At 34.5% G+C, this 25058-nt stretch overlaps 1 protein-coding gene across 3 annotated transcripts in view; it reads right to left on the reverse strand.

Moving 5' to 3' along the window:
- Positions 1 to 868: 868 nt before the first annotated feature.
- The window catches only part of LOC149534867 (acetyl-coenzyme A synthetase, chloroplastic/glyoxysomal-like), a 302385-nt gene continuing 278195 nt past the window's right edge, over positions 869 to 25058 (reverse strand). Inside the window, exons 18-19 of one of the 3 annotated variants that reach the window (XR_016357318.1) lie at positions 1647 to 1902; positions 869 to 1196 (exon numbers count right to left, since the gene is read on the reverse strand). Coding sequence is in view for 1 of the 3 variants with exons in the window: in XM_089805521.1 (XP_089661647.1) it covers positions 1705 to 1902 (198 nt within the window). In the remaining 2 variants the exon portion in view is untranslated. Of the gene's footprint in view, positions 1903 to 25058 lie in introns of all 3 variants that reach the window. The other 2 variants (XR_016357317.1, XM_089805521.1) reach the window with 2 other exon arrangements.

Raw genomic sequence — 25058 nt, forward strand, 5'->3', positions numbered from 1 at the left:
TCGAGCCACAATGTGAAATATCAAAATGACATGTCCAATAGCTAGGCTGGCTTTGAACCATCAAAACTGTGAATGCAAACTAGGGAGGATCTTCCACCTTTAAAACTATGCAAAAACTACCTTCATCTTCTGAAAATACAAAAGATTCAAATGCATCCCATGATAATTTACAATGCCCAACCATCTCCTTATAAAGGCCTCCAACTATCTAGAAAGTTAAAAAATGACATGGGCCAACAATATTTATTAATTTATTAATTGGGCCCCCTTTATTTAATAATAAAATCAATCAAATATTTAATTAAAACCCTTTATTAGAATTGTGGGCATTACTAGGCAGCGTGCATACAATGACCAACACCAAAATTCTGCCCTAATCACAGATCGAGGTTTCGAGGATCTGAGGTGTCAGGGTACGAATGAAGGACACTAGCCTTGAAAGCCCGCTAGTGCACAACTCTAAACTTTGGATAGGAAAAAGTAGAAAGGAAAAAAAGAAAAGGGAAACCCTAAGGAGAGATAAGAAAGAGAAGGATAGAGAAAGGGAGCGTCTTCCCAATCAAAGCATTGAACTATTGGGGATGTGGGGTCCACTGTCTACCTTCCCTATATGATTGAACGATAAGGACTCAACAAAGAAATGAAAATGAGGAAAAAGGGGGTCCTTATTTAGCCCCGCAGCCAAGAATGGGGTGTGAGTTGTGGGAACACAACAGTAACTATTAGAAAGTTCAAGCTTATTATTAATATAATTTTTTGGTTGAAATAATTCTTTTGTTAAAGTAATGAATATAATTTTTTTATGGAAATTATTATTGTTACAACATTCTTTTCATTAAAATCTTCCATGAAATCACTTGCAAATACATGTGCTAAGGGGTAACAATAGCCACCCCTTTATTATTCTCTTTTCAAACAATACACAACAAACGAATGTTATATTCAAACATCACTAGTTCAGATTCTTACACATTGCTATTGTTAATGGTAATTTGTATACATTAAAGAGAGAAAGGACATAACATTGTTGGGAAATCATCAATCCTTTTAGCTACAGAATACGACAGAATTATTATACTCTTTGTGGTAGTCAAATCTGCAACTATTGCTGTTATCAGTTTGTTACAGAATGCTACAATACTCATCTGACTATCCCCTTGTCCAAGTGATGAATCAGAGTCCCTGTAGCAGTGCACCTGTAATTGTTGATAAAATACATTTGGCTGTTGTGACAACTGAAGTAGTTTACTGTTACCTAATCTTTAAATGCATAGCCCAGAATCATCACACAAAGAGCTTTTAATCTAGCACAGCTTTGTTACAGTTAACAATGCTTCAATCTACAATGACAAAAGCTCTTCACATCAGATTATGGAAAAGATTGTACATCTTACATACAGATGAATCTATGCCCATAAAAACAATTATAGAGCTGGTAAAAAAATGGGATCTACAGCTATGAGTAATGCTGCCAAAACCATTATCCATGGAGTTCATGCAAGCTCTATTTCTAATTGTAAAGAGTACTCTAAAAAATATAAAAAAATTACTAGAGAGAATATTTGTGAACAAATGAACCAAAAAAAGAGAATTAAGTTGGATTACAATGTTTAATTTTCTGAAAATCACTATAAATCAGGACTGACCTGTCGAAAACAAAATTTGAATTTGGATCACATGTACATAAAGGAGAACAGAGTTGCGTCATATTTTTGAAGTTCTCTTCAAACCACCAATCAACTGATCAACTACACCTGGATCTGCTAGTGTGCTGGTATCACCAAGTTCACCCAGTTGTCTTGAAGCAATCTTTCGCAGTATTCTCCTCATTATTTTTCCACTTCTAGTCTTGGGTAGATCTGGAGCCCAGTGTATTGTATCTGGAATAGCAAAAGCTCCAACCTAAAATTCACAAAATGCAAAAATATTTTACATTCTATTATATATTTAAGCTAGACTAATGCTAGAAAGCTTTCGCAACAGAACAAGAGCATCATTGTAATAATTGGTGCTTTTATGAAGGACGATTCAATTTCATCTGGGTCTCTTTGTTGAATATGAGTAAAAGAGCATTAATAATTAATATTTTTTTCATCGGGCTCATTTACTTGACAACATAATAACATATGCTACTTTAGTTGAGTAAATGTGTAGAAAACCTTGCATATTGCCCCAATCACTAAATCATGTAGCCAACTTGAGCTGCAGAAGTTCAAGAAAAAGAAAATACCACAAGAAATTTTTGGTACAAACTGAACAAAACATCAGACTATAAGCAAATTACAAACCAAAAAATAAAATCATTTTGTGATATTGCATTAAAACCAAAAATAAAATGATAATGAATATTTTGTAATTTCCGAGGGACCAACATTGGAATGGACTGCATCTAAATGCTAAGGTATTTCTGTGTTAGAGATATTAAAACCAAGGTCACCGGGAGACGGGGAGACTTTGAGGTCTCCGGTACTGGTACTGGTACCGGTACGGCAATTTTTCAAATAGGAGATGGGGGTACTTGGAGACGGCAATTTTTTTTATTTTTTATTTTTAAAAACAAATTTTTAATAGTTTAAACTTAAAGAGTCTAATACTAAAAGTAAATACAAAATTTCAAAATTTCAAAATAGTAATACCGTAAGACTAAAAGACTAAAGTAAATAATAAATTAATAATACTAGTGTTGTCACATTAAAAATTAAAATAGATTCATAGAGTCAAACTGTCAAAGATTATAATAATAATAAGTGGTCAGATACAGAAGTACATTACTGAAATAGATTTTAAAACCTGACAAATTGGCATTGCTACAAAAAATTTGTGAAAATTATTGAATTATTCAACATCAATGCATGCATAGAGACACACTTAGGATTTATATTTTCTAACTAAGAGTTAGGATTGCTTAGTTTAAAAGGGAGTAAATCATTTTGTAATAGTGTTTTTTTTCCAATTACACAGATTCAACTAACAAAGATTCCTATATTGGTACTAGGATATTGCCAACAGCAGATAAACAGGTACAAATAACAAATACGACTTATACATCAAACTGAAACATGATATCCTCTTGAAAAAACAGAAATATGGGACCAAATACATTCATGTTAACATACATTAAACCTCTAGTCTATCACTGTTATCGCTGAGTCTTTATCGGCAAATAGATGCTTGGTTTTCATGAGGAATAATACTATTATCAAGCATTTGGATATCAGATTTCTGTAACATATGTAATACTATCTTCTAATGCACTAACAACAATTTTTGCACCCTAATTCCTCAGCCGCATAAATTTATGTGATTTGGGATCTTTACTGCAATCCTGTACAGCTTCCAATATGTTGTCTTAGACTTGTATCGTGTTCCTGTAGGTCACGTACATCACCAAGCAGTTGTTACGGAATTCATATAGTACCTTAGATTTTTGCATTAAAAACATTTAAATGAAGGCTAAAAGATATAAAATTATTTAATATTATATTTTACATTTATATTTTATCAGGATACTTCGGGGAGACTTCACTACCTTAGATTTTTGCATAAAAACATTTAAATGAGGGCTAAAATAAATAAAATTATTTAATATTATATTTTACATTTATATTTTATCAGGAGACTTCGGGGAGACTTCACTTTTTGGATTAGGAAACGGGGAGACTTCAACCTTTTTTGAGGTCTCCGGAGACGCGAAAAGTCTCCGAGACGCCACTTTTAGGGGGGAGACGGGTCTCCTGGTAACCATGATTAAAACTAAAGATTGGATGTGATCTTGGCTATGCATTGGTTACAAACAGTTGGCAGGTGGTCGATTGATCATCATTAGAAATAGTTACAATCATAGTTCTGGGAGTTTGTAAGCCTTGTAAAGACTACGAGTCTGGGGTCGAGTCCAGCAAAATGGTTCTTTTGGCCTCTTGACTCTGATTCAGTTGAAGCAGAATGAGTCTGGGATGACTTGGCGGGTCATCTATACTCAGCTGACTTGTCAAGTCCTGAGCCCAGGACTCAGCCACAATGGACAGGCTTTATAAAGTTAAAAAGAACATTTCTTAATTGTTTTGCTTTGACTTTTTATGTTTTTAGGCTTCCCCCAAAGACAAAAGAAACATTCTTTCACTTCTAAATATAAGAAAGAGACAAAATAAGGGATTAGAGGAAAATATTCGGGTTGGTGATGATGTCTTTAGTGATGAAAATTTGGAATGGTTGATCAGGTGGATCACGAGGCAAAGGCAGTAGCGATGGCAAAGGAGGCTAAAGTGCAAGGAGACCCATTGGAGGACCTTGAGGCTAAGAGAGGAATTTGAGGAATCTGAGAAGGTTGAGGATATGGATGTTATTGACGTTGTGTTTTAGACAAAGATAGAGAAGATGGTTGCAGAATCTTCCATGACCTTAGGCATAAATGTAGGAAGGTTTTGAGGTCGACTTGTCATAGAAATAGGCTTTTGAGCCTTAGTCTTCTAAGGCTCCAATTTTCATTTTGATATATGTTTTGAAATTTTGATTCCATGGTTTCATATTCCATAAATATTATAGACATTTGATAGTGGCACTATTTATATTTCTAATGTGTTATTTAGTTTAACTCGTTTCCTTTAGAAATTAGCATTTATACTTATGTGATCAATGTAAACTTGTGTATGTGTGCAAAGTAGGTTATATTTATCTCAATTATTGCATTTTTTATGTTAATTTAGATTTATTAAATGATGCATTTAAATCCTTAAAAATCTTTGAATTTTTTGGGTTTTCAATTTGTCGTGTCCTTGGCGAGTTGTTGCCAAGTCCAGACACTAAGTCCAAGTCCAAGTAAAAAATCAACTTTCTGAGTTTGAGGTGAGTCTAAATCTTGCAACTATGGCTGGAATTCATGAGTGGTGATCAAAAGGTAAAGTTGAAAGCTATGCTAGATGGTGGACCTAAGATTGTTTCAACTCATCGAGTGGAGGCTATACTTAGACATGATGAAATTTAGTGGGCAGCCCAATGTTTTGTGTCCACCAAGTCCACATTAGGCAGAGAGCAGCAACATCATTTAGACATACAAATAGTGCTCGAGAAGCACCAGGGAGTGTTTGGAGATATTCCTCCATGTAGATCACCAAATTGTGAGTTTGAGCATGAGATAGAGATGGAGGGTGCTAAGCTTGTCATTACTACACCATGCTATCATCCGAGATATTTCAAAGAGGAAATGGAGAAAACGATTAAGGAGTTATTGACCATGGGATATATTACAACCAACTCTAGTCCATTTGCTTCTTCAATGGTTCTGGTGAAGAAGGATGGTACTCTATGGATGGCATTCAATACTGCACTTTGAATAAGAGAACCATTAAGAACATGCATCTTATTGCTCATATACATGAGCTACTAGATGAGTTACATGGGGTGGTTTAACTTTTGAAGATAGATCTTCGATCGGGATACCATCAAATGCATATTTGTGAGGAGGATATTTATAAAAGAACATTCTGATGCCACTACGGGCATTATGAGTTCTTGGTGATGCATTTTGGCTTCACTAATGCACTTCCTATGTTCCAATTATGTATTAAATGCATCTTCAACAAGCAGCTGCACAAGTTTTCTTTGGTGCTCTTTGATGAAATCTTGATATTCATTAATTCTTAGGAGAAGCACCTACAATATTTGAATGAGATTTTGAGCATCATGGAGGAGGATTCCTTATTTGCTAAGGAATCCAAATGCAAGTTTAATTTGAAAGAGATGTTATATCTAATGGGGTAAAGGTATATTTAGAGAAAATTCAGATGATTTTGAATTGGCCACCATTGAGAAATGCTTTAGATTTGAGATAATTCCTTGGCATTTGTTCTTACTACACGAAGTTTTTCAAGGGTTTTCTAAGCTTGAAGCTCCACTCATAGACCTTAAATGGAGCTCTAAGATGGTCAAATGATGCACAAGAAAGATTTGATAGACTAAAGGAGGTTACAAGTACTTGCCTAATATTATCCCTTTCAAATTTCTCTTAGCCATTTGTGTTGGAGTGTGATATGCTTCCAGTGAGCACCTATGCTGAACAAATATCCCATTGCATACGAGAGTAGGAAATTGAGAGATAATGAGAAGTTGTACTCGACCTATGATAAGGAGATGCTTGCCATCATGCATGTGTTGCGAAAGTTCAGGTAGCATTTAGTAGATGGGAAGTTTGTGGTGAGAAGAGATCATAACTTACGATATTTATTAGAGGAGTTAAATGAGTGATATCAAGGTGAGTTAGCAAGGTAAAGGAATATGATTTTGTCATCGAGTATGTCAAAGGTAATAATCAAATTTTGGCTGATGCACTTTTTAGGACACCTACTACTACATCTACATTATGTTCCATATCTAAAATATTAGTTGATTAAAAGTCTCAACTCTTAGTTGAATATTCCAAAACTACATTTTTGTAATATCCCATTGGATATTATTCCAAATTTCTTCACAAAAAAGTTTTAGAAAATATAACAAAGAATTTATACAATAATAACTAGAAAAATTCATATAACAATAATTTAGAATTCATTATTGCATTATAAACCAACAATACAATAACATAACAAGAAATCTAATCTTAAAACAGTAACACACAAATTGGAAAATTCATATAAATGAACCTGTAACTCAAAATGTGAAATCTGTTGTGAATTCACCAGAACTTATGTTGAATCGGATTTGCGTTCGATTCTCCACATAGAACTTTTAAAGTTTCCATTCTTGAGATCCTGAAATGAAGTTGAGCTTCCCAAAATATCAGTAAGAGATATTTGGATTCAAATCACAAATCCAATCATTGCCACAAATGAGCTCCTCTCCCTTCTTTAAGTTTGACCCATTGACTATTTACCTTCCCCCTTCTGGACTTTCTCTTCTTCCCCTTTCATCACCTTGTGATCTCTTTTTAAAATTTAAAAATGTCTTAAAACAATCTCCCTTGAGCTCCAATTAATTCATCTCAAAATTAATTTGTGCACTTTGCTTAAATTCTCTAATTTCCCATAAAGGGGACATAACAGATCTCCCTCCTCGAGATTGCTTGTCCTCAAGCAATCAATACTAGGATCCCATATAAATATGCAACTGGCTTTGTAGCCAAATCTGAAATCATATCTCATTACACTATGAAGCAAGGTGTCCAAATGCACCCATTTTTGATACTACTATATTTCATGTCTCATACTATTTTGTCTAGATTGATTTTCTTTTACTTTAACAGTGGTTTTGTAAACATGCCTTAAGCGGGTACAAATTATTAAAACCATGGTTTTAATGCAAATCGGTTTCTAGATTTATATGATACAATGGTTTAACTTTTGTGCCCTAAATGGCTTTATATGGACTAAACCTTAGTTTTCCAAGTTGTACCCTAGGCGGACTCCAATTTTCGGATTCAGGACATTATGAAATTGGGAACTACATGAATTTAACTTCATTTTATTATGTAAATAATTTATAAATAAGGTTATTAATAGATTGGTTATAATTTAATGATTTATAATGCTTCGAAACAATTCTTAATTAGTAAAAGTAAGTCTAGATACATGTTGAAATTTTTACTACTCAGGTTGATTGTTAATGTTTTAGCCACTTCTATTTTGGATTTGCATGCTAAGAATTATTGTGATCAATTTTGAAAGGGGAAAATGTATCACCAGGAAAAAGGGATGATAAATGGTTGTGTTGAGACACAAATTCATAACTGGTAAGATTTGACACCACAATTATATGTGACCTCACAACCACCTTCGCTAGGTTTTGTTGGAAGTTTGTCATCCTATCTTAGGTACTAGAACACTTTCAACTCTGTCCTACTCAATTGTTACCTCCTTGACTAATGACATAAAAAATATCTTATCCTCTTAAGAAAATTAAAAAATTAAGTAGTGGAGGTCAAGTATAGTTCGCCAAATGAAATATTTCAAAGAATAAAAATTTGATGAATCAAACATTACAAATACACCTAGGCGACCCTTCTTATGGCTTTGTTTCAATTGGGAGGAACAAAGTTCTTGGGTAAGTATGTGAAATTCACGATCAACTCATAACTTTGGGATATTGTGTATCTTATTGATTATTAATATAACCTTGAAAATGTAAAACGATGATGTCCCTAGCGAGATAAAAAATTGAAAAAGAGATGTTAAGATTTTAACAATAGTCAGTCAACTGAAAGCCTCAAGTTTTTGGCATGATGGGAGGTAGCACAATTAGCGTGCCTAGTCATTGGGATGAATGAGTGAGAAAGTTGTAGTTTGTGCTTTGGTCAGGGGATGGAAGTGGAGGGAGATGTTATGAAAGAACGAACTAGAATGGAGAAGATCATCTTTGTTTTATTTCTTGGCTACCAGACTCAAAAAGAAAGAGGGAGATTTCATTCAGAGGAAGAAGGCATTGCATCTTGTCTGGTTAATTCTTTTGTCCAATCATATGATTCATTGGAAAGGCCACTAGAACAACCTCGAATGTCAGCACCTAGGTTTGAATATATAACTTGTAGGTGACTAACTGTTAAAAAGACTAGTTGATCGAGCAACAAGACTCACTAAGTGGTAGAACTAAGAAATGCATCAACTCTGCCACTTGCAAAAGCTATATAGACATGTGTCGATTCTTACTAGAATGTTAGAGCTCTATCTTTTTTAGCTATTAGAACTTGTTCTTTCCACTTCAGAATTGAATTTAAAACCTTCTCCATCGATAGTTGAGTGCAAGGACATAGAACGCGTGCTTGAGTTTAGAAGGTTATTTGAGAGAAAAAATTTAGATTTTGTATCAGACAAGAAACAAGTTTGTTGCCTTATTTCTTATAAACTTAGATGAAGCATACACATTTTTCATTGCTAGTTCTGGTCCAAGATTTTTTTATTTTAGTAGGTGTTTGTATATTTTGCAGTGGTCACGAGTTTGTATGAGAAATCTATACTCGTTCAGGTTGAACAATGGAATAGATACAACTTGTTTGAACCCTAGACCCATCCATGTCTTGTTGTATCCTAATAAGCACTTTAGGTTCTCAACTGGGACAAACATAAATCAAAATAGTCTTGATGGTGATCCATGCAGCTATCTAATCTTTTGTTGTTGTTGTGCCTAATAGATACCATTAAAAATTAATCAAAGATCCTGTTGATAGAACCTTCGAACTATTATCCATTCTCCACCATCTCACGAGCTTCATTTAGACTAGATAATTCACGAGAGTAAATGTTGTTGTATAACTAGAATGGATAGGTCAAAACAAGCATAGGATGTTAACAAGAAATCATAAATGATGAAACAGATGCTATTTCACAATTAATTATAATTCCTTGTACTACTATGAAACATTCACTGATGATGAGCCTAGATTTAGCCAATAGAAAGGAACAATCGTAATCCACTTTCTGATAAAATTCTATAACAATAAGGATAACTAGTCCATTATGAAATCAAACTACTTGCATCATCAAATGTTAACCTCAATCCATGCAATGAAACAATAATCCGAGATCAGAATACTAGCATTATCTAAGAGGAAGATAGTTCAAGCTACTCCTATAGTTGAAAACTTACAGGGAAAGATTGACACTGTCCAATAATAGCTAAATGATGTTTCATTGGATTAGAGTTTGGTTTGGTAATCTCATATTTAATAAGTTGAATCAAAACCAACACACAGTGACATCATTGATCAAATAAATGTAAATTGTGATCCATGACTGGAATCTTCAAGATGCATGCCTAGGAAAGTATTCTTCAACCCAGAGTCGAGTGGGAAGGGTGAGATGTTGACTCCAAATCCATTAAATCTTTGACCAAGCTTCATATTAATGGTAGTCAAAATGAGGACATTGGATACAACTGTAGTCAGGTGTCGCACTGGAGGAGTAGTTAGCTATAGGGTTCCATTGACTAAGTTGTAGGTATCCTCACACCAAATCCTAGAAATCTCGACACTACCATCTACAATCCCTTGCGGAGGGTTGAGTTGCTTTAGGTAATGAAGTAGGTAATAGGGATCAAGTACAATCCATGGTTGGGTGGATAAATGCCCCAATGATACCACTTCCCCCTGTTCGAGACAAGAACAAGATTTACAAGACAATTGATACTGAGGACTTTCATAAAAGACAACCACCAACCACATCTAAACATTGTCAGTATTCTCAGTCAGTTCTTGCTTCAAGGTTTATAATTTAAATACATAGATTGAATTTAAAAATTGTATTTCAGTTTCCTAAAAGTCATACTAGTTATTTCTTTCATTTCATGAATTAAATACATGTTTGAATATGCCATTTATCAAGTGAACTTAGAGTAGAATCTAAGATACTATTTACTTTGAAAAAAGAAAAATTTGCATTGGAAATGTAGCCATTTTACGTTGAATTTGAAAACTCAAACAATTTCAAACAGGACACTGGTTGAATTATAAATGTTAGACATTTTAGTATGTTACATTTGAGCACAACTCTATCAAGTCTTAGATACTCAAGCAACTCATAATACTCAACATGATGCAAAACAACCATCCTATTAATTCTTGAATTCCAAATCAACCTATCAACATGATCCTAGGTGTAGAAATAGGTGTCCATCAGTCCAACACCCACCAAAATCAGCCAACTGTCTAAGTAGGTAAACCTTAGTTACTCGGGTTTTCTGTTTTGGCCCAAGAACCCTGCCTGGGTTTGAACCAGTTCGAAATACTAGTTTGGTTCGACCCAGGTTTGATTTTCCCTAGGTTGGTTCGAACCCGTAGTCCACAATTTGAACCCCGAGCAAATTTTGGCTGCCCAGATCAAATTTGGGATGAATTTGGGTGAATTTACGTGGGTGGGCGACTTTCAAGTCACTTTTTATAGAAAATTTTATATTATTTGAGTTCCAATTGCCCTAAAAAGTGAATGTAAGTAGGTTGATTTGGTTTCTAATGTCATTTGTGCTGTGCAAATAGGTGATTTTGTGAGAAAATAGGTGATTTACTTTTAATGTTTCAATCTTTGATGTTGAACTTAAAAATTGAAATATATATTGGTATGATCTTTATTCATGATGCTATGATTACAACTTACGTGTTTGAAGTTCATGCCTATGGTGTTTTTGTTGTTTAAATGATTAACTTAGTTTACATCATATGATTTTATGATACTCTATGCTTCTAGGCTTCATAAATATGTATATATATATTTTTTATAATTTTCACATGTTTTTGTACGAATGAACCCAAAAGAACTCAAAACCCTTTCCAAAATTTTGTTGCACCAACGAACTAGTTCTTCAAACCCATATTTCAAACCGAACTCAAATTGGTAACTAAAAGGTAAACCATAAGCCTGCAAAGACAACTCCAATGTGCACCAAAATCAACTCATCATCCCTCCGAATGTCAGTTTCATAACCTGAATCAACAACAAGAATGTCAACAATGTTATTACTTTGCCACTAAATTGGATAGGTAAACATCTCATATGGAATATATCACATGCGATGTTGCCATGCTTTTTCTTGCAACTCACTTATCCCTATAGGCCAAGCAAATTTTGACAATGTACTAATAGAACCAAGAGGGCAAGCACTAATAATTGTAGCATGGATAAAGAAAAAATACCAACCAACAAATTAATAGCTGCCATATCATAATGACCCAGTTATAAGTCTCTAAATGAATGGTGGAAATTGAAATATCCCCAATGGATATTGACCAGATTTTTACCTCAAGATAATTCTCAAAACATAAACATAGGAAGATACATTAAGTACCAACAATATAAACCATTAGATCCTCATAAAATACCTTAAAATATGTTATTGCATTATACATCAACAATACAATAACTATAATTCAAAAGTCTAATCTTGAACACAGTTTTACAATCAGACTGGAATACTAAGAAAAGAACCTCCAAGAACACGCGAGACACTTGATGTGACGTCTCCACAGACAATGGGTTTGCGTCCATTGTCTACCGGCACAAGGGCTTACGTCCTCACGTTGGATGAAAGCTAAAGCTTTCTCAAATAACTCTCTCAAGAGAACTGAAATCTGAATCGTAAACCAAGCATATTCTGAGTGAATGAGTCTCTCTCCTTTTAATCCTTAAAGCTGCGACTCTTCGACTCCTTCCTGTCTTTTCGTTTTATCCCTCCTTGTCACTTTTAGCTCACTTTAAAATATTAAATTGACCTTTTATAATTTTAATTCACGCTCTCATAGTCAATTTTAATATTATATAAATGTCTTTAAATTTTCTAATGTCCCAAAAAGGGGACATTACAAATCTTCCCTCCTCAAGATTGCTTGTCCTCAAGCAATCAGTATCAAGATCCCATATAAATTTGCAGCAAGCTTTGTTGCCCAATCTAAAAAAAAATCCTGCCACACTGTGAAGCTAGGTGTCAAAATACAACCCTTCCATCAACCATATCCCTGGTTCCCATGTTAATCTATGAAGTATTGCTACAATTGTAGGTCGTACAACCCTGATCATCATTGCATCCAGTCTCAAATTGTGTAGAATTACAACAAAATTTTCAAAGTGTCATAGATACATACAGTCAACACTTGGATCCCAAACCATCCCATGTGTATGCTTAACCAAAACAACCTGACGTGTGCTACCATCATATACAAGAAGATTCCCAATCCAACTGAGAATCTTAGTCCAATTGAGATCACAACACCATTGCGGTCAAATAATTATGGAAACTCAACTGTGTGCCAACCAACTCCTGGAAACAATATGAACCATGGGAATGTTCCTCCCTAGATCCTACAAACAAAAAGGCCATCCATATTTCCAACTATCTGTACTATATTGCCACTTTGTGCCCATAGTGGGTGGAGTGCTCTAGTTGCTCAACTACCACGACACTGCCCCTCTCACTATATGCACTCTAGCAATACTGCTCGCCACATCTCTACCCCAAGTTGAGTTGTAAACAGATTTATGTCCCTCTGTCAAGGGAGCAACCTCTTGGTTGCAACAATTGTCAATCCGGAACTTCAAACCAAAATCAATGAGTGTCCCATTGGACTCGAATAGTGGGTTCTCCATTATCCAATCAATATCTACTTCAAACAAAGGGTTGTCTACAAGCTGAATGTGATCTAAAGTTTTGTTACTTGGTCTTTTGGGACAACTATCCAAGTCATAAGTCTGTTGAATGCTATCAAGTTCATTAATTACTTCTTGGAAAAACTCCCACCTCTCTTTACTCTCATGCTCTCGAGAATGATTTGTGATCCTAACCTGATTTTCTACTTTTTGAAAAGCAATTTGTGTATCATCCAATTCCTTATGAGCATACTTAAGCTCTTTGTTCAACTCCATAATCTCATTCTTTTCTTTACTCAACTGATCAATATATATTCCTGCAACCTGAAGAATATAATCCTTGTCGGAAAGCAAACATAAATAATTTGATTTCATAGATTCACGGGCTGTTTTGACAACCTACAAATCAACAAGCAGCCAATCTCCTTCTACTCCCTTTTGAGCCTTTCTATAGAGATCCTCAACCATCCTGTGAGTGTTGTCATAACGTACCAAAGATGCCACAACCGTGTCTTCACTAACCTTTAGTTGGTTCTTTAAGGCTTGCATCTCATTATTGTCACATTGAAGTAGCTCATCATCTTGTAGTGTCATCTTGGATTGTTCCCCTAAATTTATATCATGTGTATAAGAAACATATGGTTTCTTACCCCTCTCAAAATCATAGGCCTCCTTTCCCTTGTTCCTTTGATTTGCATGCAAAGGCAAAAGTGTTGCCATGTTATCATTTGTACATAAAGGAGCTCGTCATACAAAGGCTCCAACATGCTATTACTTCGAGTACAACCGGCCTCATCAACATGATTCTCAAAGCTAACCTCCAGATCACCAACGTAGAAACTTGTACCCTGTGTAACATCTACATGATCACGAGAAGGCTGCAAATCAATGGTAGTTGACTGCCCTTCTTTTTTAAGATCATCTATTAGATGATTTTGGTTTGCTGAAAACTCCTCATACAAATTTGTGCACTTGTCTTTTGCATCTTTTGCAAGGAGATCCTGGACCAGTTCAAAATACTTCTTTTTTGCCATATCGGTCTTGTTTTGAAGTTTTCGATGAAAGTTCATATAATAAAAAAAAATCGCTTTGAACTCATGCTGGAAATTTATTATATTCATTATAAATATTGAGTATATCAGCTCTTATATCAGATTGGAAATTATGGGTTAACTATTCTTAATTTGAGCAAGGTCCTTCATAACCCTTTCTTCATTAAGCATTTTTCCCAACTAATATTCCGGACTCGGTTCCAACCAAAACTTCCATTTTGCTCAAATAATTTTGTCAAATAGTTGATGGACGCACGAGTCAATAGATTGCTTCAACAACACCACAGTCCAACTTTCAAATAGACATAAGTCTTTTACTACAAGCTTCACCCTCTATCCTTCTACTCAAACACCCTAGAAATATGTCAAACAATTTGCGTGCTTGTTCTCATATCCCATTATCACTACTCGTCGTGGAAAAATTGTCATAGAAGTCCTCCTTCACTGTAAAATGACAACAGGAAATAATTCTGGTACTGGAAATATTATGCCCCAACATATATCCAACAGTCACAAATTGATGGAATTATTTGAATGAATAGTCTTGGTCCCAAATTTGACCAATTTCCTTCTACCAACAGTAGCTTAGTGATTTAGTCAAACAACTAGAAGCCCTCTAAGATATTCTAAACCAATATGATGCTCACCATTACCAAAAAGGGGAATTTAGCCAAAGTTTGTTCTGAGATACTTTTGAAGTTAAATATGAGGGGTGGTTATAGTGCACTGCTAAGAAGAACTGTTACCCAGGATTTTGCTCGTAGACACTTTATAGTTCAAATTCAAATGAGACAGATACACAATTAACACAATTAAACATATGTCTGCAACATTTAGAATCAATTAATTGTGAATTACTTGCTCTATCAGACAAATCACAGTATTCCTTCACACTCCCAAGGGAATTATTAGGTGTCTCATAGGCAACATGCAATAAACATAATGCTTCTCAAAACAGTTCTCAGAAATGAGATAATACACCAAGGTTTGTAAATGTTGGTTGCCAAATTTTGGAGACAAGGCTAGGTCAACGGCCGAAGATGGATGATTTAAGCCTCCTGTAGCTTCTTCCAGATGAAGAATGGACTTCCAAATAGAGTGACCACTTCAGATTATTCTTCACAAAACTTATGTTTTCTGTCCCAATTAAAACCATGCTAGCTGTGATTAGGTCCCACGTCAGTTCTTTGTAGATGCTCCTTTAGCTCCCTACAAGAAAACAAGTTCTCAGTGCTCTTGTTGGATTGTTTGTCAATGATTAGTGACAAGATCTCTACAAAATCCATTTACTTTTCCATACGACATCAACATGTTCTCTTTTCTTCATTCGATGAATCCTATGCACAAATGGTTTTATAATCTTCAAAATCAAAGGAATTTGTTGACAACAACTAATTCATCAGCAAATCACTGTAAGCCTTCTGGCAATCTCTTCTTCATTACGCTTCTTTCTTTGATATTGTGTCACACACATTTGATGAAATGATCATGTCTATAAGTATTGATGATTACCGAAATCGCTGCAATGATTCCAAAATCCTTTCATGATCTGTTAATCTGATTGTTACGTATGAAGCTTACACCAAAACACTAGTGATGTTTATTTTCACTCGAAACTATATGCAGTCTATGCGGTCTCCAAGAACATGATAGATATTTATTTGTTTCCTTTTCCAGAACTTCAATGAATTGCCAAGTTTCACCAACTCCTCCTAATGCTTCTGTAGATATTATCTCACCCTCAGTAGGTGTGACTTGGTTACATTTCAACCTACTCATTTGTCCTTTCTTGAAATGGATTCAAGGAGAATCCACGTGGCAATCACGTACTCAAGAGTTACACAATCGACAAACTTTCAACCAGCAAAACACTACCAAGGAACTCCATCTGCCAACACTCCAGCTCACTTACTAACAATGATATCAAGGAGAGATCCCTGATACCAACTCCATTGATAGCCAAAATTGGTTGAAATATTTGTCTTTAATGCATTAGTTTCTCTCTCATGATGTGCAATAATTTGTATATTGCATTCCCGAACTCCAACTCACAAACTAAACAACTACTAAGTATTTCACTCATTACCATGCACTCGTATGTCTAGTTCTATTCTGTTTGGACACAACACAACAAATGTGAGTAATCCTTTTGCATAAAGTCTAATGGTCAGATGAGACGAGAATAGAAAGAGTGCCCCCAATGCTTTCCTTCAAATCATGGGGATGATTCAATTCCAACTTCCAACAGGTACAAAATGTTTGGTTGCTCTCAACTCTAAGGAATACACCGTTCTTCTACTACTAGATAATATTTGTTCTCGACATCATTGTTTATCCTGTGCATGGGGCTTGAAAGTTCCCACGTATATCAATTATTTACCTCCATCTCTATTCACTCGATAGCAAAACCTCTAGAAAATTATATTGATGATATGTACACTCTCCACCTCCTGTGCATGCATATTCAAGAAATCTGGAACTCCGGATATGAAATGGCCACCAAAAATTTACAGAAGAGTTCTGTCAGTACAAATCCAGTCTCTAGATACACAAGCCACAAATTTTCCCTAAGGGATATTGATCTCACTTCTGATGTTCTGCTTACTAGTAAATGTGATGATTCTTATTAAATATAAACTCGTAGCTCAATATAACCACACAAATAATAAATAATAAATGGGCAAAGGAAAATATCATAGTATCTAGAAATATTTTGGCTCTTAAATTGGTACTAAATTCCCTTAGAACTCATTTCTTATTATGACCCCCTTCAATATATTGATTGGAAACTCAATCACGCTTAAGCCAATAAATATAACTTGTGATATATCAACTTCCACTTAAAATTTCATAAAGCATCTGATATTGACCACTTAATACCTTAATTTCTGCAAAATTTGTGTTTGTATCTGAAAAAAACTTCACATGCTGGCAGGAAAACCAGCTCTGATATCACTGAAATATCCCCAATGGATATTTACCCAATTTTTACCTGAAGATAATTCTTAGAACATAAACGTAGGAAGATACATTATGAATCAACAATATAAACCAGTAGATCCTCATAAAATACCTTTAAATATGTTATTGCATTATACATCAACAATACAATAACTATAATTCAAAAGTCCAATTTTAAATACAGTTTTATAGTCAAATTGGAATACTAAGAAAAGAACCTGTAAGCACACACGAGACACCTGATGTGACGTCTCCACAAACAATGGGTTTGCGTTCACTATCTATCGGCACAAGGGTTTACGTCCTCACTCTGGATGAAAGCTGAAGCTTTCCCAAATAACTCTCTCAAGAGAGAACTGAAATCTGAATCATAAACCAAGCATATCCTGAATGAATGAGTCTCTCTCCTTTTAATCCTCAAAGTTGTGACTCTTCGACTCCCTTCTTGTCTTTTCGTCTTATCCCTCCTTGTCACATTTAGCTCACTTTATAATATCAAACTGACCTTTTATAATTTTAATTCACGCTCTCATAGTCAATTTTAATATTATATGAATGTCTTTAAATTTTCTAATGTCCCAGAAAGGGGACATTATAGAAGTTTACATTATGCATTAATGATAACTCCAGAATTTTTGATTCACCACAAGTATTATCAATCAAATCTACATCTCCATCAATGAAATGATCACCATTGCACATAGTTTCAGAAGTAGTATCACTTGGTTCATCTTTATCCACATGATAATGTGAAGGTGTATAACTGCTGATATAAAAGTCAGAATTCTCATAGTTAACTTCTTGCTGGTTCTTAAGTTCTTCTTTGGCATAATGTGTCCCATATGGATAAGGTGAAGTGGAAATACTATTTTCACCCTCATTCTCACCAAGGGCATGAATCCCTTATACCATTTGTATGATTTTCTTGGCTTTAGAATTAAGACTGTCTTCCGTAGGAGTAGCTATCGTAGAAATCTGATTTTCAGTTTGATATGGAGTAGTGTATCATACTCAATTTTAGGCAAAGCTCATCTACCTCCTCTTTATCTGTAATATCCCTTAATAGGACCTTAAGAATTTTTAACTTAAATCCTTAGCTCATTCCTCTCTTGCAGTACTCTTATTCGATTCTTTGATTATGAAAGAATGACTGAAGTAATTACTTTCGAACAATAATAGATTTGTGTATGCTTTTAGAGCTTCATTCTAAATAACTAATTTATAGGTCTATAAACTATGGTATCGTAAGAACACTTACCAATTCTCCTGTAAAAATGCATTACAAATTTCATAAACATAGCACTGGCATTCGATCAAATGCTTGGATGAAATCAATATTCAGCATTGGTTACTTGTCTTTAGCTGTAACTAGGGCCAATACTTGGCTTACTACCTGGAACTTTTGTTCTTTGGTTTGGCCTTGGGAATGAATGCTTGTTTCCTTAATACAACATTGAGCTCTTAATGTTTCCGATGGTATGCACATTTCAACATAATTACCTTGCTGCTACAAACCGACTGATATAATGACATTCAAATCATAAACGATACATTCTTCTAGCTGTTCAATACCGCTCCCAGCTAACTCTACCACTCACATACAAATCGATGTTCTATTGCAATAGTGATGTGCAGATATAAAGTCTGATATAGAAGACTTGGAATTGAGTGTAATATTCTGTGCACTTTTGCGTTTGTTTATGCTTCTTTCATTGTAATTTGCTTTAGCTGCAGGGATAGATCACTAACCCCCTCTTCGTCCAAGCCATATCTGGAAACCATATATATCAATTGCATCATGTCCAACTTGCCAGCTTGCTGGAATATGACTGAATCTGTGCAACACCTTCAACAGCACTGTAAAGGAGTATTTCCACACCCATGTTTTAATAGATATCTCTGTCTCACGTGATTTGTGGCAAACATTAGACTTTAGCGAATATGTATTTATTCATTGCAATCCTTTTCGAGTAATAAAAACTCTGCCACTTGAATCTATCACTTCCTATCTATATCCTTAAGTTGCTCGGATCCTTTGCCAACGCATATCTTCTCCTGCATATATTGCCTGACTTCTCCAGTTTATGGTTTTATCCTCTTAATTGTTTTCCACATATTTATGTGGATCTATGCTTCCATCTGCTAGAGTAAGAATGATAATTTTTGAATGTCGTCCAGTCCTCTATATCTTCAGCACGAAAATTCATATATTAATTTGGATTTTATGTCTCCTTTATACTGTGAGCTTCTACTCTCTATCCTCAGTCCATCTGTAGATATTGTTCTCTCTGTTCTTTGATGGTCTGTTCCCAGAATTTCTGTCCTAATTTAAAATAATTTGAAGATTATCGTGTCCATCTCCAGCGTGATCTCCCATTTCTCTCTGTACATACTCAGAGGTATTGAGTTCATGTTTGCACCTATTTGAATGTGTGCTATGTGTATGGCTGTTGGCGGAATGGTCAATCTTGGCTTCACCGTCTGCGAACTACTCTTTCAAGTCTCCCCCTGCGATACCTCCTTTGTTCTTTGGTGACGCCTAGGACTCTCAGTTGCTACTCTGTCCTTTGCTTCCTGTCTATGCTCTTCTCTGCCTTCGTACTATTTGCTTGTATAGCCGTATGCCCCGATTCCCTTTTTCTTTGAACTATTCCTCCATATATATCATTTTCTTTATGAGTCGCGACCCTTCATTTAGTCGCTCTAAATTTTTTGTTTAATATAAATCCTGAGATTAGTAATATTAAATAAAATATCTAGTACTTATAAATTATTGAATATTATTTAATGTTTAAATGATTATTATGTATTATATTTTTAAATGGATAGTATATATAAAATTTTATTAATAATATATTTATTAATATATCATATCTTTTCATTTTTATAATATTGGTAATTCATTCATCAATTCACATAAATAAATAATTATTATCAATGCTTACTTTATTATTATGTAATTAATATCTTATTAAGTTTATTTATTTATTTATATTGCAGATATGTCTATTTGATTTCTAGATAGGGGACATGACATTATCTTCTACACGTTTGGTAGTCACATCTTTATCTTTGAGCAACTTCAAGTAATCTGATTTCATTCTTTCCAATGCCCTCTTAAAATTGTGAAGATTTATACTAGTAACTCCATTCACTATTGCCTCATTTTCAACATTTTTAACTTCCCACAAAGCTTCTTCAATTTTTTTATGGATGTTATCAAAATGCAATAAGGCTGCAATAACCATATCATTTGATATTTTCAGCTTTTCCCCCAAATTATATGCTCCAAAATCATCGTCTTGACATAGAATTTCTGATCAGCCCCTAGGGCCTATAGTAACTTGATCTTGCTCCAGCCCTTGAATTCTAGATAAGGCATCCCCTTGGTTGGAAGAATTTTCATTTTCATCTGCATCATTTTCAGAATAGTTCACCATCCCAAAATGTATTGTCTCATCAACTATGACATTATAGTTTTCAAATAGTTCATCCTTGTGGAGAGTCTCATTTTCATTTTTGGAAATATCTAGTAGATAGACGTTCTCATAAAAAGGCTTGTCGATAACCACTTTCCTTATTTGGTTCTTGCTCAAATTCAAAGATCCTACAACCTATATATCCATCAATATCAGCTCATCATCTATCATGAAATCGTGGAACTTTTCAAATTTGTGCTCAAATAATTCCTCTACAATCTTGTAAGCCAAACATGATTTTTTTATTTCACTCTACAAAATGCTAGCAATTCTGATTGCAACTATTTGTAGACATTATTATCCCCATGTAGAGCTAGAGACATGATTGTTTTGTTGCAAACTTTCACATGGTCTGGATGATGATTCCTAAATTCTCTTAAGAAACGTTGAAGCAATTGTAGAATCATTTTGTCACAACCAAGATCCAACATGAGGAGTAAATATCTAGTTTTTTCCAATAGTTCCAAGATCCTCATCTTTTTTACCATAAATAGGGCTCTTTCCATCATGTAGTCCATGATGGGTCCTGAATATGTCTTATATTTGTAATGTTTCGTTCTAGAGTTGCCTTATGAAGTCCTGTAATATGCTTTAGGTAGTCTGGTTGTGTGCTCCAAGTAGTACTCCTCAGTGCTTCGAGTTGCCAGTGCTTCAGATAGTTCTCCCTTAGTGCTTCGGGTGGCTAGTGCTTTAGGTAGTTCTCCCTCAATGCTTTCGGTGGCTAATGCTTCAGGTAGTTCTCCCTTAGTGCTTCTGGTGGCCAGTGCCTGAGGTTCATACAATATTACCTTGATGACCGTACGGTAGAGTGTATGGTCGTACAATGTAGAGTGGAGACTACAAAGTGAAGATCAAGTTGTGAAGCAGGCGGTGTACGGATTGTAGGAAAATGACTAATAATGCAAATAGAACTTAAAAACCCAAATTCATCAAATAAAGCCAAAACACGAATGGAGATAGAACATATATAATCTTCAAATAATATTTGCCACAAGATGGTGCTTCGATTTGCTAGATCCGAGCGAAGTATTACAAGCGACAGAATAGGGTGAGGGTTGAATCCTACCGAAACCAGAAAGCCAAGTAGGGATGATCTTTCACTTCCAAATTGGCAAACAACAAAGAATCCCAATAGGAATTCGCAATACAAAGAAATATAATCCAAGTTGCATACCTAACAACTACCTACATGCTGTGCTTAAATACCTATTAGGGAAAACCTTTCTGAAGGTGGACAAAGATACTCAATAGCAACATTTACCAATGGAAACAAAAACAAAAATGGGTCTGAGATATACTAAATCAATCAGAACCACACATACAAATATTAACTTGGATCCCATATTAGTTAATTAAAGTAACTAATTAAAGATCCTTTTATTGTATTATTTAAATTCTGGAACTAGTTAATTAATTAATTAATATAATTAAATTATTACATTTAAAATTGGGGACATTACAATATTCTCATACTATTTATCCTAAGTTGTGCCCATTTGATCATTCACCTTGCCCAAAATCTTTATTACAGTCCTTTGATTTACTATAGTTATTGTAAAAGAATTGATATTAAACATGTGTAAAGGAAATGCAATCTTTGGCATTAAATTGAATAATAAGTACTAATTTTAGTGTTTGTTATAAAGCAGGGATCCATTGGCGGTAAGGATGAATAATAGGCATAGCTCATTTTGAGCATTCTGTTCTAAATGGATGTTGGCATTTTGATTTAAAGGTGTTTGTAATTATTCATGGTTTTGAACTGAGAGAAACTAAACATAGAAAATTTCCATTAATCCAATTTTGAAGTCTGGCCTATATATATAGCCCATGATATGTAAAAGACATTTTAATTGTGAATCACACTGCGAAACAAAGTTGTTTGAGATTCCTGTATTTTGATTAAGTTTTCTTGTTGATTGATTGGCAGTTGGAGAAAGGGCTCGCTGCCTTTGTCAACAATTGATGTGTACATGGTGTTAGTTCCTGAGTGTGGATTGCATATGCATTTGATTCTATAAGTAAATGTTGTAGTAAACTTTGTAGATTAAAGTGTTTTTGTTGTTTCTAATTTGTGTGAGTTAAAATCTGATTTGATCTTGAATTGTATAGGGATACCTTAATTGAGTTGCTGGATGTATTTGATGAAAAATGGATCGAAAGTTTAAGCATTCTGTCAAACAAGTCTCTGTCCTATCACTAGTGTTATTTCTACCCTGTCGACCAAAAAATTAAAGAATTTGAATTATAAGCTTGGTTGAAACACTTCTAAAGTCTGGTCAAAATAAGTGTGTCATTAATATAACGGACACTGAGAGTGTATATTAGTTGAGCGATTAGAGATTCGAGTGCAAACTTTACTAAGTATGGTGAGTATAGGTTATATTAAGTTGTGTGAGAGTGAACTTTAATAACATGGTAGGCATAGATTGCATTTATTATAATTCCGTAAGGTGTATTTAGACTTTAAGTGTGGGATTTACTTCAAAGTATGGATTGTATTTATTTCATTTGGATTGATTTTGTAAAATGTACTCAGGCGTGGAATTTTCTTTGAGGAGTGAATTGAATTGATTTCATTTAGATTAAACTAATATTTAGTTTATTATGTAAGTGTGGATTTGTTTTATAATTTCCTTAGATTAATTTCAATTCTATGAGGTATGAAGTGCATCTTATTTCTAAGGGTGGTTTATTCTAAGATCAATTTAATAAAAAGGGTTATCTTTAGGAAGTGTGTTGAATATTTAAGTGCATTCATATCAACTCAAATTGCTATCTTCATCCCTTGTGCAAACAACCGTTATATCAGCCGTAATACCCTCTTCAATATACCATCATTGTAAGGTTTAATAGGTTTAATAGGCGCTGTAAGGTTTAATAGTCTCACACCTTCCTTTGGATGCTCCATCAATGTGGACTGAACTAAGGAAACCATTGAAGGTTGTAGGGTCTACTTTAAGAGCCTCCAATCCAACTGATCCACATTGGTCAAACACGAATCTAGCTCTTACAACTTAAAAATAAGGTTATCCAGTGTGTTCACAAATTCCAATTGAAATCCAATGATGTAAAGCTCGTTTCCTATTGCCTTTTCCTTCTGCAAATCCCTAATTGTTCATGATCAAAAGTGTCATTAAAATCTTGGAGAAAACTTCAATTTTCATCTTTTCCATTGTCTTCATTAATGAGTAACCTCCGTAACCTGATACATGTTCTGTTGGAAAATGCTTTTCCCAATGTGTACAGAGCAGATTGTTTGAATGTGTAGCAATATACTTTTTTAGATGTGTGAGAATAAACATGTCAAACATGAATGTTGTGACGATCTACTCATTTCAAAAAAATCACCTCATTGCAGATCCAAACTGAGGCAGAGTATAAGTAGTGACCCACTTCAAGAAAATACACAATACAACCAGAAGCTATGTGAGCGTCCATGTCTAGCAGCTGCTATAACACCATCAACCTGAACATCATTTCCAATAGATGGGTTTGATTTGTATTACAATCAAATTCCAAAAAATGTTGTGAATAGTAACCACCTGAAAATGTTAAACGATCATGGACTCCTTTTACTTCTATTTGCAAATTTTGTTCACAAATTAAGTAATCCCTGGTTCCCTTACCATACTCTTTAAATATTGTACCATTCTGTTGACAATGATAAATTTCTTTAGCAAATACATAATCTCTCTTGCTGTTGTAAATATTTTCTTGAAATCTTTCAATTTTTTTATTTCCTTTCCAACCAATTATGACCTGCTAAAACAACTGCATACAAAGCTTCGTAGCTTGAAAGCTTTCATGACGTAAACCTTGACCCTCAAAGATGATGCCTCTGTAATTCTTTATGTTCTGCCTATATGGATTGGAAAGATCTTTGTATGAGAAAGATTTCGTTTTTGCTCTGATGAAGATACATTGTTGGGTTTTCTTTATACATGATGCAACCTATGGCTTTTCTCTGTTCATCTTCAACTCCTCTTTTATCACACTTGCACTCGCTAAACACTTCCTGAATTTTGCTTTACATTTTCTGCTATTAAATGATCTCTGTTGTGAAATTCATATCATGAATTATAACATTTCCTCTTGTAGCATCTTGATAGTTCTATAGTTGTACTTATCTTACCAACAACACTATTTCGTTATACCCTTTACAATTGTAGTGTTTATTACCACTGTTTTCTGTAACTGAGTTGTAGATTATGTATGTTCTTCTTTTGACTTCTGAATGCTTTCTTTTCTGCTGTTGAAACAAAAAGGTTTCAACAGAAAAAATGACCTGTCCCTTTAATGTTTACTTTTTCTAATATTGAACTTGACATAGCATATTTGCTGTAGAAGTAAAAGGTTTCATAAATGAATACATCCCTTTAATACTTCTATTATACTATTTTGGAACAGCTACTCAAGTGATCTTATCTCTTATAGTCGTGCTGCACAGGAAACAAACATATTAGTAACTAAACATTTGGTGTGATTGTTTGCCTCTCTGTTGGTAGATG

Source organism: Cupressus sempervirens, chromosome 10, assembly GCF_028749045.1.
Source record: "Cupressus sempervirens isolate cs-2001-9-10 chromosome 10, ASM2874904v1, whole genome shotgun sequence".
NCBI classification, from domain to species: Eukaryota; Viridiplantae; Streptophyta; class Pinopsida; order Cupressales; family Cupressaceae; genus Cupressus; species Cupressus sempervirens.